Genomic DNA, 18172 nt, shown 5'->3' on the forward strand with positions numbered 1-18172 from the left:
GAAAGAATGGATGGAAAGCCTACAAAACACCTGGCCAATAGTCAGAAAATCACTAGATGAAGCTAGGCGGGCATACAAAGCACAAGCCGATAAAAAAAGGGTTGAGCCTACACCATTCATTATAGGAGAAATGGTGTACTTATCTACAAAATACCTAAAGTCCCTACATCCCTGTAAAAAACTTGGACCAAAATATATAGGACCTTTTCCAATTAAAAGGATCATAAATCCAGTAACAGTAGAATTAGAATTACCCAAAAACCTCAGGCAAATACACCCAGTTTTTCATTGCAGCTTGCTGAAAAGAGAGCATCAGTCACCTCTACGACCAAAAATCCCCCCCCCCACCACCTCCAATCATGGTGGAGGGGGAACAACACTTCGAAATAAAAGAGATCCTTGACTCTAGGAGATATCATGGAACAACTCAGTACCTAGTTGCCAGGAAACACCTCCCTGCCTCACAAAATGAGTGGGTCCATAAACGTCACGTCAGAGCCCCGAAGCTATTGAAGAAGTTTCACACAGAGTATCCTAACAAGCCTAACTAAATTTTTTACTTGTGTTTTCTTTCAGGTGGATCTCTCGTATTGTTAAGAGGGGCCGGATGTCAGAATCCAATCATATTTCATCTTTAATTATCAAATATAGAAACTCCCAATTCTGCCTTCTTTGGATTCTGCCATAAGAGGGGGAGAAGGGGGAGAACAAAGGGGCTTTATGGCCCTCACTTCCTTCAGTAGACTTCAAAGAGCTGAATGCTGAATGTGTGTTTATTGTAACCTATTGTAACCTCAAAGCGTTAGCAACAGAGACCATTAGCATTAACAAAGAAGAGTATTTGCCTTTCATGTAGTTATCTGAAGTCTCCATCCAGACGGAAGAAAGAAGAAACGGGGTGGAATTGTGATACTTGAAACTATCACTGGGAAGGGGGGTTGATTGGGTGGGCCTACTGGGGAACCCCTTAAAACCTTGAATGGGAGAGCTTGGACCCCAAGTCCTGTCTAGCATGCCTGCAACCATTTTCTCTTAATAAAGGATTCCTGTTGGAAGAATTATTCCAAGAGTTCTGTCTTCTTAAGATGCAAAGTGGGGTGGGTCCTTACAGATCCTTAACAATGTGGATCTTTATATTTTCCTTTTCAGGCACTTCTTCCATTTGTGACTTCAAATTTGAAAGATTAACATGATACATGTTCAGGGTGCTGAATTCTTCAAATGTTGCTGAACTAATTTTCACCAGCCACAGCTCACATGGCCAAAGCTGGGTTACTTTATTTTCAGCAACATCTAGAGATTAATAGCTTTCCCAATTCTGATACAAGTTGTTCTTTACATGGTGGGCTTGCAGTCTTTGTAATAGTAAAATGAAAAAAACTATAATAATTTGCTATGTGTACCATTGAGTGTATGAGAATGGAGATCTGCATCCAGGACATACCCAAAAATCCCACATGGACATAAATTGAGAGAGAAGAATGATGGGTGGTTTGAAAAAAATCTAAGACAATAAGGACTGAAGTCAACAGCATGGTGGCCCAATGGTTAGAATGCAGTACTACAGGCTAATTCTGTCCTCAGCCAGGAATTCGGTCCTGACCTGGCTCAAGGTTGACTTAGTCTTCCATCCTTCTGAAGTCAGTAAAATGAGGACCCAGATTGTTGGGGGCAATATGCTGACTCTGTAAATTGCTTAGAGAGGGCTGTAAAGGACTATGAAGCACTACATAAGTCTAAGTGTTGTTGCTATTGCTATTACTATTGCTATTCATTAGCAGTTTTGATTTCCCAGAAGTTAGCTTAGAACAGTGTTTCTCAACCTTGACAATTTTAAGGCATGTGGACTTCCACATGCCTTAAAATTGTCAAGGTTGAGAAACACTGGCTTAGAACCTGGTTCCTGGATTCCCAATGCATCTGAATTACATTCCCAAGCACTCTTTGGTTTGATCCAATCTCTTTGCTCTTGATAAGTCCCTTTTCTATCACTGTTTGAACTTTCTGTTAGTACTGTAGTAGTGACTACCAGGGAAAGATTTGGGGATAGATGTTCAGAGACATCAGAGCTTTACTCTGCAGAATAAGCAGCAGCCCCTCCAGTGTAATAATGCTGACTCACCACATTCGTCCTCTCCACCAATATAAAGCCATTAAATACATAATGCAAACCTACCTAACTGCAACATGGGAATGCTTTACCTGCCAGTGATCCCAGATTCAGTTCTCAAGTTAGATCAGAACTCTAGTTCCCCCATAGTACCCAGCAGAAGCGTCCCTCTAAGATTCAAATAGACACTCACTCCTCTCTTTCTGAGCAAATAAGATCCCCAGATATTAGGATTATCGCTTTTAATGTTTCTTCAGTTTTTGAGCTCTTTTTTTCTCCTATTTTGATAACTATTCACCACTTTTATTGGGGGAGGAAGCTTCATTCTGGAGAAGATAAAGAAATAATAATAAGAAGAAACTTGCAACTCACCAAAGACTTTTAGGACTTCTCTGAAAGACGTCTTTTCAAGGAGCTGCCCTCGAGGCCTCATGTCCAGAGCAATGTGGCAGGTGACTTCCTCTATGTGATTGTCCTGCTGAGCAGTTATGGGGAAGGTCACTAGGATGTCACTTGCTCCAGGAGCACTGTGATTCTCAAAGGTCTCTATGTGGAGTTTCTCTGTTCCTTTATACAGTGTCACAGTGAGGAGCTGGATGGGAGCAGCATTGGCAACTCGGCATGTCAAATTATACATTTTGCCCATCTCCATTATTGGCACTGGATCCAGCACTACATGTTCTGGAATTTCTGCAATGATATATGGAAGCCTACTGGAAAAGGGTTTCAGATGAAGGTGGCAACTGCTGAAGAAATCCCATAGGAATGGAAGGGTCAAACCATTTCAATCAGGCATAGACAGCATGTGACCCTCCAAATGATATTGAACAACCACAAGTCCCAGCTAGCATATTCAATCATGCAGCACAAGGGCAATCACTATCAAGCAATCTTTGAAATGACATAGCTTGTCTGTCCCACTGATCTAGACCATTGAAGGTGTCTCCTCTCCAAATTCTCATTGAGATATATCTCATAGACAAAAACTATTTAAAGTAGTAGTGATGACCATTTATGGGAATCTTGCTAATAACCTATGGTTTTGTCTGTAATCTAGTAAAGCAAGAAGCAGCTCTCAGAAAGGCAGGCAAGAGTAAAATCCTAGCTATGTTAAATATTTAGACACTGAAGTCTTTCAGCCCTGTGGACCGCACATTCCCACTGCATTTTTCAAGGTTTCTCTACTCAGGTGATCATCTCAAGGTTTAATTATAATTTTAGAGGTAAAGTGTCATGGGTAAAGAGAAAACCCAAGATTGCTGAATTATTGGTGGCAGAGTGGCTAGAATGCAATATTGCAGGCAAACTCTGCCCACAGCCAGGAGTTTGATCCTGACCAACTCAAGATTGATTTGGCCTTCCATCCTTCTGAAGTCAGTAAAATGAGGACCCAGATGGTTAGGGGCAATATGCTGACTCCGTGAATTGCTTAGAGAGGGCTGTAAAGCGCTATGGATTGGCATATTATTATTATTATTAATAATAATAATAATAGTAAAGTTGGAAGGGACCTTGGAGGTCATCTAGTCCAACCCCCTGCTCAGGCAGGAAACCCTACACCATTTCAGACAAATGGCTGTCCAGTCTCGTCTTAAAAACTTCCAGTGTTGGAGCATTTACTGCTTCTGGAGGCAGGTTGTTCCACTGATTAATTGTTCTCACTGTCAGGAAGTTTCTCCTTAGTTCTAGGTTGCTTCTCTCCTTGATTAGTTTCCACCCGTTGCTTCTTGTCCTGCCTTCAGGCGCTTTGGAGAATAGCTTGATTACCTCTTCTTTATGGCAGCCCCTGAGATATTGGAATACTGCTATCATGTCCCCCCTTGTCCTTCTCTTTGTTTCTAAGTGCTATTGCTATTATTTTCTGTTTCTTGTGGCACTACTCCTCAAGCACCAAGCATTGTTAGACTCTGCCCTTAGCCTGTTAGATACAACTTTAATTTTGTACCTTATCCCAACACCCATTTTTATCTCACAAGGCTTTGTTTTCTTAGGGATCTGAATGGTAAAAATCTGGAAATGGTCTTTCTAGGCCACATCTTTAAATACTTTGTAGATAATCTACTGTTAATATGTTCACATAGTTCCCATGGGTGTGCAAGTAGCTTCTAGCTATGCGGGATGTGATAACTCACTTCTGGAAAGGTGCACATCTCAGTCATTGAAGGCTACCTAAATGCCATCATTTTATTCTGAGAACATTTGACCAGTAGTTGTGCCTTATCAAAAGCTCTTACATTCAACCCCAACAAATTAATTGGTTGCAATCTGGAGATGCCTGTAAAGCAACAGTTGGAGAGGATCATCATGGTCCTCTTTGGTGATACTAAAGGGAATGGCTCTTGGGTTATATCTATCTGGATATGAACAGCAGACTGCCTCCTTTTTAGTGATTCAGACCTTCTAGTTTTCCTCCCCATTTTTCTTTTCCCTTTCTCTGCTTTCTTCCTTTCCCTGCCATTTCTATTAACTGTTTTTTAAAAGCTCTGGACTTAGATATAAAGCTGAACTGGAGTTCTGTTCAGCACCTTGATTTCTTCAATGGGCTCATAGGGGAATGAGGTAAAAGGTAATTATGTTTTTATTGTGAACAGTGCTTTTTTTGTAAAAAAAAAAAAAAAGGTGCCAAAACTCACACACGTCATACAACCCGCCTTGCCTACCCTACAAAGTTCCATCCAAAAAAGTGCTGGAACTCCGTTCTGGGCGTTCTATGAGGAAAAAAGCCCTGATTGTGAAGAAATAATAATGATAATGATAATAATACCACTAGTCAATTGCAAAAGACCGCTTTACTTGGAACAGCTTACATCCTAAGATAGTCCCTTTAATATTATTAAACAACATCTGTCTATGCTAGGTCCTTGGGAAGGACTTGATTGGTGGGTAAAAATGGCAGATCCAGTCTAAACATCTGGCTGATTGTGCAACCAACCATGATAATAATAACATTTGTTGCTGAAGCTGGAAAGTCTCACTAGGCTAGGATGTGGAATCTGGAATTTAGCCCAGTGGTCCATTCTAATTAGCATCACCGTATCTGTGTAACGTTCAAAATTGTCCTGGGTCACATTCTGATTTCATTCATATATATTTTTCCAACTCTCAGGCCCGGCTGGTCTAGACTAAATAATTACTTAGATGAAAAGCTGCTTAAGACAGTCTTTTACAGATATAAACAACTAATAGATCTTTGCATCATCACCACTTACGATAGACCATGATGTTTGCCTGAACAGATTTATGCTCTCCGTAACAGCTGAAGGAGCACTCAGTGGCAGACGCCCACTCTGTGATGTTCACAAGCTGGAAAACTGCCCAATGAGTCCCATTGTCTTTCTTCTCCTTCATCAGCGATGTCTCCAAGCCTCCCCTGGCATCTGCCTCCTGGCAGCTGGTACTGCAGTTCAGCCAGAGAGAACCTCCATGCTCCACCACAGGATTTTCTGGCCAAATGGTCACATCAAACATGTGCTGTTCTGCTCCTGAAATAGGGTATTCAGAAGGGATTTACCAACTAGTTGGTCCAAAAGATCACATAGAGACTTATAGGTTTCTGGGTTCAGAGATAGGGAGTATCTTATAGGCTTAGGTAGAAATCTCAATCCATTCCCTCCCTTTCTCTCTCAAGGCATTTTAGCAACAGGCTAGGTTTATCATACCAAAATAAATAAACAAACATGAGAGCACTGTTCTTGTAGCTGCAGTTTATACACATTTATAAAAGAAGGAATCTCAGGGAACACAAATGGAATTATTCCAAGAAAATCACTTGCATTTAAAGAGAAATGTGCCTAAATGACTATAAATATTAGATTGAACTTCAAGCCAGTACACAGAAACAATGCTTTTCACTCAACCAAACTTTTCTTTGCAAGAAAGACTAGCTTTTAGAAGAAATGCTATGAAATGCTGTCTTCAGGTATTTATCTGAATGCTTGAGAATTTGAAACTGGACAGAGAATAGTCCATGCCCACAATCCTATTCTCAGCTCTCCCTGCTGGTATACATTCACCTGAGATGTATCAAAGAGAATTGTTTGTAGTGGCTCGAATGCAAGGACAGCTCTTCGGGTTGTCCAGGATCCATGGAGAATTGAACTCAAGTTCTAGTGTCCGAAAGTGACAGTCTCCTTCAGATCATCTAGTGAGTATATGGGTGCATGATGAGAATTAGCATTATCCAAAACATATTTGTGCTTTTGACCATCCAAGTAAGCACTAGGCTTTGGTCACACTATCAACAATGTAGGACCATAATATCATTTAGAAGAGGGCTATCAAATTCGCAATGTCATGTGACATGTTGTGACTTTTTTTTCATTGCCAGCAATGGGGTGGGTGCGGTTTCAGCATGATGCCGGCAGTTTGACACCCCTGATTTAGAAGGAACTGACTGAAGCATGTTGAAGGCCTTTCTACCCCATTTCAACATGCACGTCTTGCACAAATGACATTTTACTTTCTCAAAGCATGTTGCTAAATGAGTTGCCCTTTATAATGATGAGTGATGTATCTTCAAAGGTGTTTGTACTCTGTGTTAATAAGAAAAATAAGCTTATTTTTGCATTTTACGTAATCTGGCAAGTGAAATTGGATGAAGCAGGAGCTAGCTGCATGCAAAGTTCAGTAGATGTACTGAAGAAGGGCAATCAAGGGAAAATGCTTCTTTATTTATACATCTCTCTGTATCAAGGAATTGCCAGCCATGCAGATCTTCCAATGAGTGTCATCCTGGGGAATGCTTTAGGCAATAGCTAGTTTGGGAACAAACATATGCTTGTGCCAGCCTCAGGCCCTGGCATGCTGGGCTGGTGGTTTGTTTTGCCTTAAATCTGAGATGCCATTCACATAGACAGGCTAGTTAAACCAACATTCTAATGCATTTTGGTTTGGGCTAGCATGACGTGTGAAACCAGTCACTATATAATATCAACACTTGGTTCACAATAGTTGATGCTGACTATGAACCAAGTCAGTGTGGCTAGATTTATGTATATTGCTCAGCCATGGTTTGTTTTGCCAAAGTTGTCTGGGAATGAAAACATAATTGGCTAATTTCACATATAGTGCCTGAATTGACGTAACCACTAACCCACACCCAAATAAATTACATTATAGCATAGTATCTGATTCTTACCATTTGGAAAATCTGAGATTATTGATTGATTGATTGATTCATTCATTCATTCTCCAAAGTGACTTATCATTTATTATTATATATGAACCCAGAGCATTAGAACAATCATGGTTTGGAATGACAGAAATAATTTCTAATATAATTTAATGCCTTTTGGTCCAGAATAAATAGATGGATATAACTGTCCAATAAAGGGAAAACAAGGGAAAATATGTGAAATGTGTTTCTGGGCCTTTTTTCCAATTCCATGATAATAGTTCAAGATTACATGATCAAGAAGGATAAAAGAGATTTGAACTACTCTCTAATTGTCCAATCACTCCCAGTGGGGGCATTTTATTCTGTGGTTTTCCCAAAGCCCTAGGCCCATTTTCAGTACCACCTTTCTTCTTCTTACATGGGAAATTCTGGGACAGAGTAATCCTGCTGACAGAGAGACTGGTGGGGGAATCTGAGTCCTGAACCCTTTTTCCATATTTCTTTCCTAATATTCCTTTGGGTTGGAAAGAACATCTTCTGGATTTGGTGGAAGGGAAATCAAAGAATCTAGAGGGCGAAGCATGGTGATCAGAACCTTTGTTGTAATTACACAGAAGAGCATATTTTCTAAGGGACAACTTTGGAGCACTCTGAGACAGTATTGAAAGGGCCCTCAGCATTTCTCTGGTCCAACATCCATTGTGCAGATATAGAGAGCAAGTATTTGTTTGTTTGTTTGTTTATAAAAATGATTGGCTGCCCATCTTACCATAGAGTAACTCTGTGCAGCTTACAGTTACATCTAAGCTAAAACATAAAAAGTTAAAATCGAACATTAAAACTAAAGACACATGGGGAAGATGGGGGGCAGAGTAGGTGGGAGGTGGGTTCTATTATTACTCAACCATCTCCATTGTGCTGTTCCCCCCACTGAGCCCCCAAGCCGACTGGCAGAGCCACGTCTTTAGGCCCTTACGAAAAGATAGGAGAGTTGGGACCAACCTCACATGTGGGGGGCAAGATGTTCCAGAGGGAGGGAGCAATAGCAGAGAAGGCCTTAATCCCTAAGAGGTGGCCCTAAGCCTGCAATATGTGAATGTGAATCATCCTTGCATGGGAGTATGCGTAGGTGTATGGGGCATTGTGGCCTCCTGCTGCAAGCTCTACCCTTTTGTGCATGTGGAATGTTATAACACACATAGAAAAAGGGTGTGTGTTATGACACCATGATGTTCTGATGCTGCTTTCATCATTCTGCAACTAGCTATCTACTCTTGCACCCAGCGCACACAATACTCAGGCGTTCTCTTGAATTCACTCTTTTTAATCCAATGGATATGGATAACACAAGGATTTTGACCTACACTACCTAGCCAGTTCACCTTTGCAGAAAATTGAACAGAGTAGTAGAACAGGGGTCCCCAACCCCCGGTCCGTGAACCAGTATTGGGTCACAGCATGCCAGCAACTGAGCCACACAAACAAGCGAAGCCCCATCTGCGGAATGCAGGCAGTATGCACAACTACATCCCTTCTGGTCTATGGAAAAACCTTTCTCCTGGCACCGGTCCTTGGTGCTCAAAAGGTTGGGGACCTCTGTGGTAGAAGAATTTTGATTGGTCAGAAAAGGATGGGGGCAAGGATGAAGAATGAAAGCAAAAAATATGGATTCGTGCCCCAAGATGCTTAGATTATTATCATTATTATTATTATTATTATTATATGGATCATCGCACAGTCAGCCAGATGTTCAGACTGGATTTGGCATTTTGTCTACCTATCCAGTCCTTACCCAGGACCTGGGATAGGCAGATGTGGATGTTTGATGGTATTACAGATATCGTCGCAGGATGGAAGCAGTTCCTAGTAAGGCCGCCTTTTGCAATTGACTAATAGCGAATTTGTCAATGCCAATGGTGTTCAAGTGGTGCTCCAGTTGTTTTGGGATTGCACCCAAGGAGCCTATTACTATTGGTACTACCCTTGCTTGCTTTTGCCACAGTCTTTCTATTTCTATTTGTAGGTCTTTGTATTTTGTTATCTTCTCCAGTTCTTTCTCTTCTATTCTGCTATCTCCAGGCACTGCCACGTCCACTATCCAGACTTTTTTGTCTTTCTTATCGACAATTGTTAAGTCTGGGGTGTTATGTTGCAGGTGCTTGTCTGTTTGAATTCTGAAGTCCCAGAGCAGTTTAATTTTATCATTTTCTATGACTTTCTCTATTTTATGATCCCACCAGTTTTTGCTTACAGGCAAATGATATTTTTTGCAGATCTTCCAATGCACCATTGTTGCTACTTTGTCATGCCGCTGCTTGTAATCAGTCTGTGCAATCTTCTTGCAACAGCTTACCAAGTGGTCCACTGTTTCTTCAGCTTCTTTGCATAGGCGGCACTTACTGTCTGTTGCTGTCTTCTCAATTTTGACTTTGTATGCATTTGTCCTTAAGGCTTGGTCTTGTGCAGCCAGAATTAGTCCCTCGGTCTCTTTCTTCAATTTTCCTGCTCTTAGCCATTGCCAGGTTTTATTATTATCTGCTTTCCCAGCTATTTTTTTCATGTATTGGCCATGTAGTGCTTTGTCTTCCCATGCCTCTATTCTGTTCTTCATTTGGTCTTTCTTGTAGGCCAGTTTGGTCTCTCCAGTAGTTAGTAAACCTTCCTGATATACTAATTTCAGTGCATCTTCATCATTGTTCTTCAGATATTCTTCCAAAGCCATTTTTTCTTCTTCAACCATCTGATGTACTTGTAGCATTCCACGCCCACCTATTTGCCTTGGTAGATAAAGTCTATCAATGTCACTGCGTGGATGAAGGGCATGATTCATTGTCATTATTTTTCTGGTCTGCCTATCCATTGCTTTTAGTTCTGCTTGAGTCCAGTCCACTATTCCAGCTGTGTACCTAATGACTGGGATTGCCCAGGTGTTGATTGCCTTTATGGTATTTCCTCCATTGAGTTTGGATTTTAAGATCTTCTTCACTCTCTTGATGTATTCACCTCTAATCTTTTTCTTGACTTCAGTGTGCTTGATGTTGTCAGCTTGAAGGATACCCAAGTATTTGTAGTACTCTTCCTCATCCAGACTCTTAATGTTATTTTCGTGGGGCATCTTGATTCCTTCAGTTTTCACTATTTTTTTCCTTGTTTGATAGTAAGTGTGGCACATTTGTCCAAGCCAAACTCCATTACAATATCTTGGCTATATATACGGACAGTGTTGAGCAGCGATTCTATTTCAGATGATGTTTTTCCATACAGCTTCAGATCATCCATATAAAGGAGGTGGGATAGTCTGGCAGATGTTTTTGATGTTTGATAGCCATGTCCTGAGTTATTCAGTATTGTTGACAGAGGAAACAGTGCAATAACAAATAGTAATGGTGATAATGAATCTCCTTGAAATATCCCTCTCTTGATATTAACCTCTCCCAGCTTCTCACCATTGATCTGCAACTGTGTCTTCCATTGTGCCATCGATCTTTGCACAAATTTTCTGATGTTTCTACTGACTCCTGTTATTTCTAGGCACTTGATTATCCAATCATGTGGCAGAGAGTCAAATGCCTTTTTGTAGTCAATCCATGCCACATTCAGGTTGGTCTTCCTTCTCTTGCAGTTTTCCAAGATCATTTTGTCTATTAGGAGTTGATCTTTTGTTCCTCTGCTATTGGGGCGGTTTCCTTTCTGCTCAGGTGGAAAGAGATTGTTTTCAACTAGATGCTGTTGTACTGCATCAGCTACCACACCAGTTAGTAATTTGAAAGTTGTTGGTAAGCAGGTAATTGGCCTGTAGTTACCTGGTGTTGCCCCTTTTGCTGGATTTTTCATTATTAGGTAGGTTTTCCCAGTTGTTAGCCACTTTTCAATTTCTCCACCTTGTAGTATATTGTTGAACTGCTTGGCAATGAGTGGGTGTATAACAGTTAGATATTATTATTATAATAATTATATTATATTATATTAATATTATATTATTATTATTATTATTATTATTATTATTATTATTATTATTTTTGCTGGGGAATGGGATGATCAGAAAGCAAATTGAGGCAATGAGGGACTGGAAAAGGAATATTTCAGCTATATTTTCAGAAGCAGATAACAATTAGAAAAGTGTTTTTCACACTTGGCAACTTTTAGATGTGTGGACTTCAATTCCCAGAGCTCCAGTGTAAATGGGCGTGCATTTCAGCTGTTCAGATGAAAACTGGGCTTTTTTTTGCATGAATTTCCAATCTCCAATTTTTCTCCAGCCTGAATGACAAGCTGCCACCTCTCAACACCCTTCATTTTGAACCTAGGTTTACTTATCTATGTAAATGACAAATGAAAGAGATTGAGAAATTTATTTATAAACATCTCAACAAGGCAAGAGATCAGAATAAGGTAATGATATTGACTGGAACATTAGGAAAACCTTTCTAATGGTAATAGAAAGGATGCGGTCCCCTTTGCTGCGTGTCTAAGCACACGATGGAGATGCTAGACTTTCCATCTCTGCACTGAGCAGGGGGTTAGATCTGACAGCCTCAATCTACCATGTGCAGGATGGGATCCTGAAGGATCACAGTCAGCTCCACTTCCACTCACACCTCTGCCAGATGAGCAAGAAAGACTTAATAATCCATATAATTTCAAGCTCTAGTCTGTCTTGTTTTGGAAATCATCTCATGTTGCTAGACCTCTATTCTCAGGGCCATAGAGAATGATTTCAACAGCCCCCATTCCTTTAACCCACATCCTGAGCAGAGAGAGAGAGGCTGGAAAAGAATTCAAAGGGAAAGGTATCCCAGCCCAATCCAAAACTCAAACCTTCCATTCTCTTTTAATAAAGCACACACAATTTCCTCATGGCTGCCACAGAAATCATCATCATCATCATTATCACCACCACGACCACCATCATCATCACCATCGTCATCCTCATCCAAAGAAAGAATCTTATTCCCCTTCTTAATCACCAGTGAATGAATCGGAGTGCAGAATGGGGAAGTAGGAGCCAGTAGGAGATTTTTATGGAAAAAACAGCATGTGCAGAAAGCAGCGGAAGATCTAAGCAGAAATGTCTATATAGCCCAGGGGAGGAGAGGGGAGGGGAGGGAGAGCCATAAAGAGAAACAAATGGAAATCCTCTCTTTTGGGGGGGGGGGTCACCTACACATCTCAGGCAAACCCATCCAGCTTTATCCTATCCCATTTGTGACAAGGAAATACAACCCCTTTCCCTTTGCTTTTTTCAGCAGTCACTGAGAAGCCTTTGGCTTAGTTTGGGCAGTGGAGAGCATCTCAGGGTGGGGGTGGGGGAGAAGGGTGGACTGCTGGTCACTTACCCGCGGGCAGCAGCAGCATTGAAAGCAGGAAGCAGCAGGGAAGGAAATGCCAGAGCCACTGGAGCTTCATGGCTGAAAGCAAAGCTGAGCTGGAGAGAGTAAGAGAGGAGGCAAAACCAGAGAAAGAATAGCTGGCAAGTGGAGGGGAGGAGAAAGGGGGCTCTTGATTGGTTTAGCGTTGGCAACTTGGTATCTAAGGAACAGGAAGATGCAGAGGTGGCTAAAAAGCTCAGTGGCAGCAGGAGACCAACTGTGTTCAGGGGCACAAGCTGTGCATTTTAATTCCCACCTCCTACTAGTTCAGAAGGAAAACTCTCGCCCCTGTAGAATCAGCAGAATGGTCCAGCCATCCCTGCATCTCTTTCCATTTGTGGGAGTGATGGATGCTTCGGAGCAGAATCCTGCCAAGCCTTGTTGTCTTGAGGGGCAAAGTAAAGGATTGCTTTGATGTCTCTGTCCTTGGCATAGCCCAAATGGAGTTCTCTTGAGTGTGCAACATACAGTAAACCTGTTTACATTTTAGCAGCCTTTTAGACATGGGCTATTCAGGGTGCAAATGTTTGCTTTATTGTTCTGGAATCAAGTTCCTGGTTTGTAGAAATGTATTGTAGTTCCAGAGTGGGTGATTACAAACTTCAAGTGGAAGGGCTCTGACCAACCTTTCTGCACTTCTATGCCTTTGATGCTAATTATCAGGACTGTGATAGGGCAGAACCCTATCTTTTACACTTATTGTATGCTATCAAATTCAGCATGAATTAATAGTGCTTTCTAACTAAAATATGTAGTCTACATCAAATCAAACTCAGTTTCAAGGAATTACATGAACACTTTCCTAAAGCTTTCTTGAAAGCCACACAGAAGTAGTTGATTCTTGCCTTCTTCAGTTCTAACTTGCAGTCTTAAGATTTTAGGTGATCTCCCATCTCCTTTAATCAATCAGAATCAATCAGAATAGAGCTGGAAGGGATGTTGGAGGTCTTCTAGTCCAGCCCCCTGCTCAAGCAGGAAAACCTATATACCATCTCAGACAAGTGACTGTCCAGTCTCTTCTTAAAAACCACCAATGATGAAGCACCCACAACGTCTGGAGGCAAGCTGTTCCACTGGTTAATTGTCCTCACTGTTAGGAAGTTTTTCCTTAAGTCCAGGTTGCTTCTCTCCTTGATTAGTTTCCATCCATTGTTTCATCTCTTGTCTTCTGGTGCTTTGGAAAATAAATTGACACCGGATGCAGTATATTCCACGTGTGGCCTTACTAAGGCTTTATAAAGCGGTACTAATACTTCATGTGATTTTGATTCTATGCCTCTGTTAATCAGATCTGATCACCCTTTACTTTTCAAAAATAAACTTGCTGCCGATCTGTGGGCACTTCCAAATATTCTCAACAGCCATGCACTTGTAGCATTATCACATAAATACAAAAGTCCACTTGACAGCAGGATGTAATCTGAAAAAGTTAAATTCTTGACCCAAATAGCTTATTACCATCTACATTTCACCTGTAGGGGAAACGAGTAAAAACACAAGAGAGATAGGATGTGAGTATAGCAATCCCTTGCGTTGATGCTGGTCCCACAGAGTCATCACAGAGACAAGCAAATGATAAAGACCTCTGACAACATTGTCTTCACCATTAGGGGCATTCGGGGGTCCATTGGGGTAGATGCTAATTTTCTTTACCAGTTTTAAAGAAATTCATCACAACTTCTAGGCTATTGTTTTTATTTTAATATATGCTCCATTTTCTTACCACAAAATTGTGCCTTTTTGCATTCCATTTTCTTTGGCACATCCTGATTTAAAGATGTAAAGATGTGTTTATGTGATCCTAAATATTTCTGCTTTTTAAAACAGGACTGTTAACCGGTTTTCCCTTATGGATATTTTATTGTTCTAAAATAGGGAAGAACTACTCAAAGATCCTGGGCCATTTTTCAAAAGCTCATGGAGATACTTAAATTCAGCAGTGCAATTGCTTTTTCTTCCATTTTGATCAAAATAAGAATGCAAGTAGGTGTGTTATAAACCTCCACTAAGTGAGTGGGCTAGAGGAATACTGTAAAGACCAGGAAAAGGAGCTGAAGAATCTTACGTGGGAAGTGCTGGGCAGGTCCTCCAACAGCAAAAAAGGAGGAGTGTGTGTTGGCATACTTTCCATAACATATGGCTCATCCTCCTCTTTAGGTGTGAAGGCAAAGGGACATATTGGACTTCACTGTTTGAGATGGAGCTTCTTCAGATAGTGGGATGAGGTGATTTGCCAACTCCTGGAGTGGATTCCTTGGCAAGCCACTTCAGAGGAAAGGTGTCCCAAAATCAGATTGGAGTTGTCTAAGGCAGGGCTTTTCAACCTTTTCACCCATTGTACCACTTTTAGGATATGGCAACATCCGAGTACCACCAGGTGCCTAGAAAGATGTCAAAAATTTGATGACAAAAAAAGGAAAAAGGTGATAAAGTACAGGTAGTCCTAGACTTACAACAGTTCGCTTAGTGACTGTTCGAAGTTACAATGGCACTGAAAAAAGTGCCCCCCAAGCCACAGCCGAGCAAGACACCTGCCTGCCCATCTGGTGGCACTCTTCCTCCTGTCCGAGATTTTCATTGTTGTGAGCATTTCTGTTGAGGATTGGTAGCGGGCATGGGGTGGGGGAGGTGTTTGGTTTTTATTCCCCCCCATCTGCTGAGTGGTTGCAGCAAGTTTTGGTCACTTCACATCACCCTGGGACACTGTGACCCCATAAATATGAATCAGTTGCCAAGCATCTGAATGTAAATCACAAGACCCTGGAGATGCTGCAACATTCCAGCTGATCAGAGCTTCTTCTGGGCTCAGCAGAAGTGCCAGGATCAGTGCTGCTTTCCAACTGATTGGTGCTTCTTCTGGGCTCAGCAGAAGTGCCAGGATCAATGCTGAGCTCTAGCTGGAGCCTGGCGCTGATCCTGGCGCTTTCACTGAACCCTGAGCCCTGAAGAAGCGCCAATCAGCTGGAAAGTGGCACTGATCCTGGCGTTTCCACTGAGCCCTGACAGCCCTGCAGTTCCAGCCATCTCTCACTCAGGCTTGTGCGGTGCTGCCACCGGTTCAACTCATTCCCCTCCCCCACTACCACTTTTCTTGGATGGTCGTGTACCACCTGCCAGGTGTCAATGTACCACAGGTGGTACCCGTACCACTGGTTGAAAATCCCTGGTCTAAGGACAGTAAATCTCTTGCAGTGGACAGCTACTACTGCTGTCTTGGCTAGATTGACCCAATCGCCTAACATTTTTAGTCTTGCTAGTTATATGAAGCTGGCCCCTAAGATTTTTTCCTGAGTGAACAAGCCAGCACATGTGAAGTGATGTTCTGATTAGAGAAAAATAACTTCAAAGAGAGCTCCAGGCAACTGCCTTGCAGGCAGGAGAGGTGGGGGAGGCAGTTATAATAATAGCTGAGGATATGTGGGTGGGTGGAGCATGATGTGGCTGGCTCCAGATGGGTCTATCAAACCAGTTTTGGACTATGCAGCAAGTATAGCTTTGCAGATTTCACTGGCATTGAAGGCCAAAAGCCTAGTCAGTCCATAAACACAGGGCATTTTGACATAACTCCTTAAGGCCATAGAGGCTGTCTTTATATACAACTCATATTAATGTTATTTTTGTTTTGCTATTGTTGGTGTTCTTATTATATTTTGCAAAGGCCAGCATTTAGTCATGAAATCCTGAACCCTTAGCCAACCCCACCTTCACCCCCAGCTACCTGTTGCAGTCTTTCTTCCTTCCTTTCTTTCTTTCTTTCTTTCTTTCTTTCTTTCTTTCTTTCTTTCTTTCTTTCTTTCTTTCTTTCTTTCCCTTCCTTCCTTCCTTCCTTCCTTCCTTCCTTCCTTCCTTCCTTCCTTCTTTTTTCCCATGGAGAGTGTATGTTTGTTTTCCTTATGTTTTTAATCTCCAGATCAAGACTGGAAATCTGGAATTTGCAACAATTGGAACAAATTTCTGAATTCAGCTGAATGTAATTGGGTCCATTCATGCACCCATTTCACAATCATGTTTCATTGACTTTCACAATTCTTTCTTCAGTATGAGCATGTGTGGGATTGTCCTGGAAGAGAACTTGCTGTGACACATCCTTCCCAAAGAGTCATGGAAACCTTAAAATGACATACCAGTTAAGATAACAGATGGGAAGTGCGTTGTCTACATCAAGAACAGAAGAGAAGGGATAAGTGCCTGAGTCTACAGAGACAACTAATCCAAAGTAAATTATTCCTTTTCTATTATAATAGAATAACAGAGTTGGAAGGGACCTTGGAGGTTTTCTAGTCAAGTGCAACCCCTGGCTCAAACAGGAGATACTATACCATTTCAGATCAGTGATTGTCCAATCTCTTCTTAAGAATTTCCAGTGGTGGAACACCCACAATTTTTGAAGACAAGCTTCTTCACTGATCAATTGTTCCAAAGCCAAAGTAAAATAAGATGACCAAAGTCAAGAATAATTCTATAACATTATAATTCCAATTGCGTTTGATTCCCATGCAAACTGCATAGGGTCCCTATATAAGCCTTGCATAATCACAAAAAACCTCTCCTCATTGTGCACTCCAAAATCAGCAATGTCATTTTATGAAACATTATAGATTCTCTGACTGTTTTATAAATTGTAACATCTGTAGGTCAGTATTACTGGAGCTATTTGGGAGCATCCTTAGGTCTTTAAACCAAATACACCTGAATCACATAGAAGCTTTTTGTCTTTGAAACCAAGTCACTGCTTTTGATGATCATGATGATGATCACGAGCACATCTTTGCCCCATCCTTCTCCTATTAGGTCTAGATTTCACCACAATGTGAATACAGCTCTTGGATAAACTGAAAACCTTGCCCATTGAAAGTTTGCCCATCCCCATCAAAGAAGGACCTTTGTTATGCTGCTGAGGCATCATCACACATTAAGTGACCAAACACAAAACAAGATCTATACACAAAGCTAGTGCAGTTTTGTGAAAAAATGACAATTAACTACACTAAGTGGGTTGAAGCAAAGCAAAGAATGTAAGTTGGAAGGGAACATAATGAACTAGCATTGTGAGTTGCACATGAGCAAAAGGAAAGGCGGGGACAAGATGTAGGAATGTAACCAGATGAATTTCCATTCAAAGCATAGATGGGCAAACTGGTTCTAGAGTTACCAGCTGAAGAGAGGACCACTATTGTGAGAATATGAAGAAGAAACATTGTGATCAGATATTCGGTGGACAGGTACTAACTACCAGACAGAACAATAATCCTTGTTGCCTGACAAAGGTGCTTTTTTCAGGAGGCAACTGGACTTTCTTATGATTCTTTTGAAGACATTTTGCTTCTCATCCAAGAAGCTTCTTCAAGTCTGACTAGATGGTGAGGAGTGGAAGTGAATCAGTAGATTCTGTGAATTTAGACATCCCCCCATCTGCACTGTCAGCCAGATATTCTGTGGATATCTACCCAAAGGTGCAAAATATCCTCCTCTTAATAACAGTATGGATGACCAATTATTTTCATCTCCCTTTTTACGGTATTTTATGGAAAATGGAGAAAGGACCCAGAAAACAAATGGACTTTTGCACCTGGTGCA

At 41.3% G+C, this 18172-nt stretch overlaps 1 protein-coding gene across 2 annotated transcripts in view; it reads right to left on the reverse strand.

Moving 5' to 3' along the window:
* The window catches only part of ICAM5 (intercellular adhesion molecule 5), a 37196-nt gene extending 24551 nt beyond the window's left edge, over nt 1-12645 (reverse strand). Inside the window, exons 1-3 of one of the 2 annotated variants that reach the window (XM_039328329.1) lie at nt 12563-12645; nt 5320-5592; nt 2483-2800 (exon numbers count right to left, since the gene is read on the reverse strand). In XM_039328329.1, coding sequence (XP_039184263.1) covers nt 2483-2800; nt 5320-5592; nt 12563-12632 — 661 coding nt within the window. In that variant the 5' untranslated portion in view covers nt 12633-12645. Of the gene's footprint in view, nt 1-2482; nt 2801-5319; nt 5593-12073; nt 12211-12562 lie in introns of those variants that run through there. The other variant, XM_039328330.1, reaches the window with a different exon arrangement.
* Between the last annotated feature and the right edge of the window lie 5527 nt (nt 12646-18172).

This window comes from Crotalus tigris, unplaced genomic scaffold, assembly GCF_016545835.1.
Source record: "Crotalus tigris isolate CLP2741 ecotype Arizona unplaced genomic scaffold, ASM1654583v1 scf7180000024375.2447938, whole genome shotgun sequence".
Taxonomy (NCBI): domain Eukaryota; kingdom Metazoa; phylum Chordata; class Lepidosauria; order Squamata; family Viperidae; genus Crotalus; species Crotalus tigris.